Source organism: Chaetura pelagica, unplaced genomic scaffold (genome assembly GCF_000747805.2).
Source record: "Chaetura pelagica isolate M959 unplaced genomic scaffold, ChaPel_1.0 scaffold1436, whole genome shotgun sequence".
Lineage (NCBI taxonomy): Eukaryota > Metazoa > Chordata > Aves > Apodiformes > Apodidae > Chaetura > Chaetura pelagica.
Genome location: NW_009953643.1, coordinates 59142 through 67354, shown reverse-complemented (window position 1 = coordinate 67354; position 8213 = coordinate 59142). Strand labels below are relative to the sequence as shown.

The 8213-nt window shown below is 43.5% G+C and overlaps 1 protein-coding gene across 1 annotated transcript in view; it reads left to right on the top strand.

The window, feature by feature from the left end:
• The first annotated feature begins 518 nt into the window (after positions 1 to 518).
• The window catches only part of LOC104390661 (lipid phosphate phosphatase-related protein type 1), a 48985-nt gene continuing 41290 nt past the window's right edge, over positions 519 to 8213 (top strand). The window contains exon 1 of the mRNA XM_009999841.1: positions 519 to 627. Coding sequence (XP_009998143.1) covers positions 565 to 627 — 63 coding nt within the window. The 5' untranslated portion in view covers positions 519 to 564. The remainder of the gene's footprint in view (positions 628 to 8213) is intronic.

Below are 8213 nucleotides of genomic sequence, written 5' to 3'. Positions count from 1 at the left end.
TGGTCCAGATTTGTTTGTTATGGTTTTTGTGGGCATTAGACATGCTGTTGTCTTGGGCAGGTCCTACCTCATGCAGATAAGTATTTTGATCCTGTATACAGTTAATGCACTAAAGTATGTAATTTAAAGTATAACTTCACAAGCCAATTACCAAAAGCTCTTTATTTAGAACAGACTGTAGTCAAGACAGTGGGCTGAAAATATGATTTTACACTGCTCTGAAATAAGCCTTTGTGTGGGAGTGGATTGTATATAAGGAAAACAGTTGTATTCCTTGTTGTTCTTTGCTCTGTAGATGATGTGTCTTGTAACCTGTGTCTGTCTCTTAGTTTTGTTCTCAAAGGGAATGCCTTCTCAGGTTATTTTGTATGACCACAATTAGACCCTAATGCTCTTTTCAATGTTCTGTATCCCTGGTCCAGAATGTCAGAGGTGCATGTTGTGAACCTTGTTGTGTTAAACATGGAGCTCACAAAAATGTGAATCACATTGAAATACTGCTGTCTTTTCTTTTTCAGGATAATAAAGTTTTGAGCAGTGCCTCCCCAAGAAGTGTGATGAGAAATGGCTTTAGGAAACAATACCCAGAGAAGTTATTCCATCATCCCCTGCTTCATCTTTGTTGAGGTGAGTGCAACATTCAGTTGCCAAGCCTACGTATAAGGCAGTTCTGTCCTGCAGGAATTAAATTGTTTGTTGGCCATTTTCTTTGCAAGGAAGAGTGCTTTCTTACTTGATAACTTGAATATCCATCTTCATACTCAGTGCCTGAAAACAATGTTGCATGAGTTAGACAGATCTTAGGTAAAGGAAGCAAGAGCAAAGAGATGCTGTGTTTTCAAGCCTTGCCTCAGCCTGATTTGCTGGTAGTCCTGTGGTATTGGGTAGAGAACAGGCAGTAGCTGCAGGAGTAGGTCAGCAGCAGGTGATTGCCCAGCTTCCCATTTTTTTCCCATTTTTCTTCAGACCTGTCTTGCTGTTGTACAAGCACTGGGTATTGTTTAAGGAAATGTCTGGTCTCTGTCACAGTTTGATGGTTCATTGGCTTAGGAAGCAATGCTCAGCTCTGATTTCAGTTCAGGCGGAACATAACGTTTTAGGGGAGGCATTGCTGTCCTCTAAGTGTGATGAAGGAGCTTGACCAGCACAAATGCTGTGAATTGACTAGCAGTGAGGTTGCAGGAGTGGTTGTTCCCTCAGTGGAGTATGGCTCCACAGCTTTGTTAAGGGTAGGGTTGTTTTTTAAATTGTCGTATTATTTTACTCTCTACAAGCTGCTATTTTGGTCGTGCTTCTTTTACTTAACACTACTATACTGACTGCATCATAATGCAAATCAATAAATCTTCAACTGGTACTTATAAAAACTGGAACAGTTTTCCTGACAAGGGAGGCAGCCCCAGGTTTCCGAGGAGGCTGATATTGATGCCCACTCTTCTGGTAACTTTTTTCCCACATGAAATCAGCAATGTAGCAGCAAGTATGTTAAGATGATTATGAGCAGGAAAAGAGATGGTCAGCAAATACTATCACAGGCCTGTTCCCCAGAACGTGCTGCCTGCCCACTGTCCTCTGTGGAATGTGGTCCTGTAATTAGAAGTGTGGAGATACTTGCTCTTAAGAAAAAAAATGCTGGGCTTTGATTGTCATGTCAGATGCCCTGCCAGTAGATGTTTGGTAACTGCCCAGCATGCAGTGTATGTTCAAAGAAGTCATGGTGACAGTGCTGAAGAACCAGTGTCACAAACATTTTGGACTCTTTTAATAGTTACACTTCGTTCTGTACAAATGTGGTTTAATTTCAGCAGTTATTCACATTTCCATATTTTTCCATTTTGTTTTCCTCACACTCAGCTAACTGGTAGCAGATTATGGAACCTGACCTGAAGATGAAGGACTCATTATAAAAAACTTAAGCTCTGTGCCTGACTCTATAAATTCCTTTTTATGTTTGAAATATCATCTTTTTTAATAATACAGGTGTAATAATGCAAGGTGTAATTTGTAGCAACGTAAATGTTAAATCAACATTTTCAGCCCCTAATTAGAAACACAATGTCACATTATTAGTAGATTTAAAGGCTAAATAGGGAATTATTAAACTGATTTTTAGCTACTTATCAAATCTGAGTCCCTCTCCCAAATAGTGCAGGCAGCTTTCTTGGTAGTTCTTTATTGCATTATAAGAGATATCATTACAGTCTGGCATTTGTCACCAAATGGCTACAAAGATTTGATATATTGTGTTTTGATAAACACACAAGTAATTAATTAGGACATACAGGAGACTTACTATTATCCTTTTCCCTGCCCAGTCTCACGTACATTTACTTCGTCACATACTTTTAATTTATGGTGGCATTTCTTGCCAAAACTCCTTGTGGAACATCTCCCATCTTCACCTTCTGGAACATGTGTGACAGAGTGCAGCCAGAAACGTCTGTCATGATGTATCAGTACCCATTCTTTTCCAACCACACTTTGCAGGGTTTGGCCCAAGGAGTGCTGTGTTAAACATCCTTCCACATGACATCCACATGTGTACTGGTTAAAGTTGGGACAGGTAAAATCACAACTGATGAAGGCTTGTGTTGTACACAGTGGCCCAATTTTCTGCAGGAGAGGGTGCATACACAGTTACTGCTGGGAAATTATTTGCACATTTCTAACCCCAGATACCTACCCAGAGCACTTCCTTAATCAATGACGTTTTCATAGGAAAGGCCAGCTCTTAAGACCTTTCAAAATCAATAGCTACTTGACCATTTGTTTCACAGGCAGCAGAACAGTGCAGTGTCTAGGTGTTTGGCTTCTCTGAGGCTTTACATTCACCGTTGGATTTTCTGAGCTGAGAAATACTGTGGAAAAGCAGTTCTGTCTAAGAACAAAATAGAAGTTACTGCTGCTCTTCAGACTCTCAAAACTCTCTAACTTGATGGTGTCCCTGCAACGTTCCCTAAAACACAAATATAGGTATATGTACTGATTTACTTAGGAGTTAGGCTTCCTTTTTACTTGCATTTGCATTGCTAAAAGCAACATCATTTAAGAATGTGACAGAACTTGTTTCTTATGGAGATTCTCTCCTGACAGACAGTCTATTCTGCTGTAGTGCACCTTGGCATTTGTCTAAAAGTCAGGGTGGGCAAAAGTCCCCTCTTGACTATGTTTGTCCTTAAGCTTTCCTCAAAAGTGTTGCTAGAAATGTCACCCAATCCATCAATAATATTTAAATTTACAGTCTGAAAACAAGCATTAAGAAAGTAAGAATTCTGTTTTGGTGTGGTTTGGTTTCCTCTTTCTTGGCGTGTTTATTCATGTTGTATTTTGCTTTGTCTTTATATTCTCCTTTTCATCTGATTCTCTCACTGTCACTTCCTTCAGTCTTCAGAAAGATGCTTGCTTTTCTACCTACAAGGACAAATCAGAAATTAAAATATACCTCTGCATCTCTCAGGGAACAGCTTTGCTTAAAGATAACAAATGAATATACCATGGAGCAATCATGAAAAGCATACTGAAAAGATATATTAGTCTGCTGTGGCAGAATCCCGTGTCTTGTCAGGATCTGTTGCTTTTTGTCATTTGAAGAACAGATTTTCCTGGCAGCTTCTATGTAAGTGAAAATAGTCGTTAGATTAAAATGCCTTTAGAGGGCATGATGGATTTAACAGCTTTTATGAGCCATTTGTACAGTAAAATACCATCAGTCAGCAAGCCATTCTCAGGGTTGTACAGCAACTTGGAATTTGCTTTAGCCAAGGGCAGCATTTCAGCATTTCAGGGCAGTCCTTGTATTAGATACTTTGGGAGCACTCAGCCTTACACAAATAAGTGTAACTCAGCTGCACTTGGTTGTATGTATCTGCCGTCTCAGGATCTCTCCCTTTCCTGTCACTCTCTTGTAACAGCAAGTCTTTAAGCTTGGGGAAACCTGTATGGGGCTGTTTTGAAAAAAGGTGCATTTTGTGGTCATTGGCGGTGCTGCATAAGTACTCCTGGTACATGCATGAGCATTTCAAAGTTCAGTGATGGTCTCTTCATTTGAAAATGTTGATTCTGCAGATGACTTGATGGGCAAATCCAAATAAATGAAAAGAAAAGATGCCCTTGGTTCCTTCTAATTTAATATCAAAGCAGTCAAAATAAATCTGTGCTCTGCTTCTTTTTTTTTTTTTTAAATAGTATTTCTGAACAGATGCCATTTTACCACAGCCTTTTTCTCCTAAGGATATTGCTTACTCTCAGCAATGGTTTGTTGATCATTTTAAAGTGTTAAGTGCTGGAAGGAGCAGTTTCCTGGCCTTGTGCCATTTGGAACCACACAGAACGTTAATGCCACCTGCTGAAAAGCTCATGGGATGTGCTCGAAGGAAGACACATACTACACTTGAGGCTTGGAGGTTTTAGTAACACTTGGAAATAGTGATAACATTCTTCATGTACAAAATAAAAAGTTAAACATCTGATACATTTTCCCTTTTGACAGCTAGAAGTTTAATTATTTTCTCCCCTTGTTTGTATAAATCTCATCTTGCATTTCTCGGGAAGGCTATCAGACCCAGTGTTACTCCACATTTCTAGGATCTTAAAGGAAAATTATAGTGCAAGCATCTGGTTTTGCAGAGGGTGGAGTCTTAATTTTACCAGGCAGAAGATAGCTGCCAGTTTCACAGGGTGTTCAGAAGACCTCTATTACTAGAGATACTTGAGGAACACATTTTGCTTTACTATTGCATGACTCTTTTGCCATAACAAGGGCAGCAGGCTGCATGTACCTGAGGAAAATAAATTAAGTGAATTACACTGTGTAATTCTGTATGCAGTGTGTATACGAGAGACAGAAAAACTGGGACATGCCATGTTGTCCCAGATACTGGAGCCAAAGCTAGAAAGCAAGACCTAAGTTACTTCAGAGAGTAGTTGCTGCTGTAGCAAACAGCTTAATGATCCACATCCCTAACGCAGGTCTCACCTACATGTTGCTTAAGGTCCCAATGTTACTGTGGATTTAAAACTGTTCTTACACCTAAGATAATTCTTCGTAAGTGATAATCTAAATTATCAACTTTCTTACTTTTCCCTCAAAGCCAGTAGAGAGTGAAATAGGCACACTGAGGGGAAAATGGTGCTCTTTAAAAATTGCCTCCTGGAAATATCTCTCTTCTCCAGGTCAGTAGCTACTGTCAGAGAAGCATAGGAAAGCAGGGTGTTTTCAGTCATTTCCTCAAATGTGCCAGATCTGATGTCAGGGAGGAACTGATGCTCATCACCAAATCACAAGCACTGAACCCACTTATTCTTCCTGCTGGGAAGAATCCTCTTTCAAATTTCTGCCTGCACGTCTACTGGTCATAAAATCAGCCTCTTCTCTTTTAAACTACATAAAACAGTGACAAAGACCTTTCTTAAATCAGGATGAATCCTGAAATAGGTTGTTAAACAAATTGCTGTTGTCAGCAAATGGCCTGGAATTCAAGCTCTGCTTTAAAAAATAAGATGATCTTGCAAAAAATGCAGGGGAGAAACCAAACATATTAAAAACATGAAACACTACAGAATCTGCATGGTTGGTTGGTAGTTTTGCATTGAGAATTTAATGTTGCATCAATGCCCCCTGCTGATAAGCCTACAAAGATCTACTTGGGATAAAGCTCAGTACTTAACAGTATTGTGGATCAATACTTTCCTGAAATAATAATAATGATAATTTTAAAAATCCAGCATATATCTCATTATAATTGGATTACACTTAAATAAATCACATTTCTTGTAAGTCTGCTCCATAACATGGTTATACTAGGGGGAGCTAAATTATAAGACTTTTCACAGCCTTTATTGTCTCTTCAAGCTAAAGAAAACATATCATTAGTGTTGATTTTACAGAGACTGTCTTGCATATGGCAACACAGGTATTGCCTGGTTCCAAAAGTGAGCCAAGGATTAATTTCCTCCCTCTTCAAGCCATGGGGTGTCCTGGTTTGAGTCAGGATGAAGGTATTTTTCCTTTTACTGATTTTTATTTTTTTTTTCAGTAAGCTTTCTTGTAACTAGTAGCAAAGTGTCCCAGTTTGGGCTGATAACAGCTTGAATGTTTTTCTAACGCTGGGACTCCAAGGTCATATCTTTGCTCTGCCAGCTCAGGCACTGCAGGAAGATCTATGACTCCTCTTCGGGATGCAAAAGTTGAGTCGGTACAGGGGAAGAGGCAGTGGGAGCAGCAACAGGCAGTAGAGAAGCAGCAGGAGCGGTGCCTCTGACAGGAGCAGCAGCAGCCACAGCAGCACTTGCTGCAGCAGAGGAGGAGGCAGCAGGAGGAGCAGTTTTGGGAAAGCCCCCGGTAACCACACTCACTGTGGAAGCAGCAGAGTCAGTCCCTGCTGCTCGGGAAGAGGCTGGAGCTGGCAGAGAAAGCCATTTGTCCTCCTCATAACCCTCCTCCTCAAGATCTAAGCTCTCCCAGGAATGACCATCCCAGCCTCTGGGATGTTACTAATTTTCGGACTTGTCTCACACCTCTAAAGTTAGTGGCTTTCAGCATCATTAATTCCACATAATACTGCAATCTGTTGCACCTAGTTGCATCACTACTGTGATGTCTTTCAGTTCTTGTTTTGATTGCAAACTTTGAAACGTTTCTGTTAGTTTCAAATGAGTAACTATTTTGAGAGCTAGTTCTTTCCGCTGCCCTGCAGCTGTTAAGCAAATTCCTAACATATTACATATTACACCTTTTCCCTTTGCATCCTTTAATAAGCCTCTCTTCTTACCTATTTTAGTTAAAATGTTCTGTCAGTTACACCAACTGGCTTCTGACCGAGCGTCCTTAGATTCAATCTGTATATTGTGCCTCTTAAGAAACTTGGTTAAGCCCCTAACTTGTTTTACAACATGGTCTGCCTTCGTGATCCTGAGGGGTCCCTCCCGGGCCCTGTAGAACCTTAAGGCATCCTGCTGACTATGCCAGTTGTCCCGAATGGGGAGAGATAGCAGACAAGACATACATGGTGATCAGGATCCTGTTCCTAGCAGTGGCTGGTTGTGTGATACTTGAAACACAGAAGCCTATAACTAATGTATTAGATGCTAGATTTCGAGGAGATGGTAAGAGCACCCTTAACAAGTCCTGAAGAGGATCCCAGGATTTTGTGCTGCTCGTTTTGGACAAGCTATAGTTATACAGTGCAGTTTTCCTGAAGCACCTTGGGATTTGGAGATGTGAGCACCTCCTGGTTTCGGCTTAGCCAGCGGCTTTGGGCTTCCAGTCAGGGGGAGGTTTGCAGCAAAGGCTGAGGATGACTCGGGCTGTGGCCCTGAGCACCCGCAGCAAAGCTGCCTCTCCTCTGGCTTCCCAAGTTCAGCCTGGCTTCTTGCGCAGGTGCCCTGGGAACCACCCCCTGCCCCTGCCCTCCCTCTCCCTGCAGCCCTGCAGGGCCAGGGGGAAGCAGAAGTGGGAGCTGTGATGTAGCAAGGCGGTGCTCCGCCATCCCAGTGACCGCCCTTCATGGCCTTTCCCTCGGGAGGGGGGAGCTGGTTGGTTTTGGGGTGTTAGTTTTTGTTTCCACGTGAATCACACTTGAAAGAAAGGGGTTTGGGCGCCGAAAGGGGCCAGCCGCCTGCCCCTTCGGCGCTTGTCCGGGTGGCCATCCTGGCCCACCAGCTCCAGCTCAACCCTGCTGGGAAGGAGAACACAGGCTGACTGAAGGCCGGGGCCCAATCCCACCTTTCCAAGTCACCCTGCCATCCCCAGCTCTCCCTGGGGAAACTGAGGCAGCACGCCCTGCCTAGGCGCAGCATCTCCCTTCAGCCCCACCCATCTCCTCTCCCTCCCTCATCCCTACCTCACTGGGGGGCTGGAGTGCTCCCCGCGGATGGGAGGAAGGGGCGGGAGGTCTCTGAGGCTCCACGGTGGGCGGGTGATGGTTTCCAGGCCCCTGCAGTCCTGCAGCACCCTCAGCTTCCCCGACTGGTCCGCCTGCTCTCTGCGGGACAGGGCATGGGAGTGCTCAGTGCCCAGCACCACAGCACCCCAGGCATCACCCTGCGCCAGGGCCAGGCCGGGAGGTGCTCCCTGCTGGGCTGCATCCCTCCTGGCTCCCCTCTGACTGCTGCAGGAGACCCCCACCCAGCCAGCCCCTCTGCATCCTCTCTGTCTCCCTGGCCCCAGGCACCTGTGGCCGTGGCAGCGCCCCCCCTCCCCCTCCCACTCACTC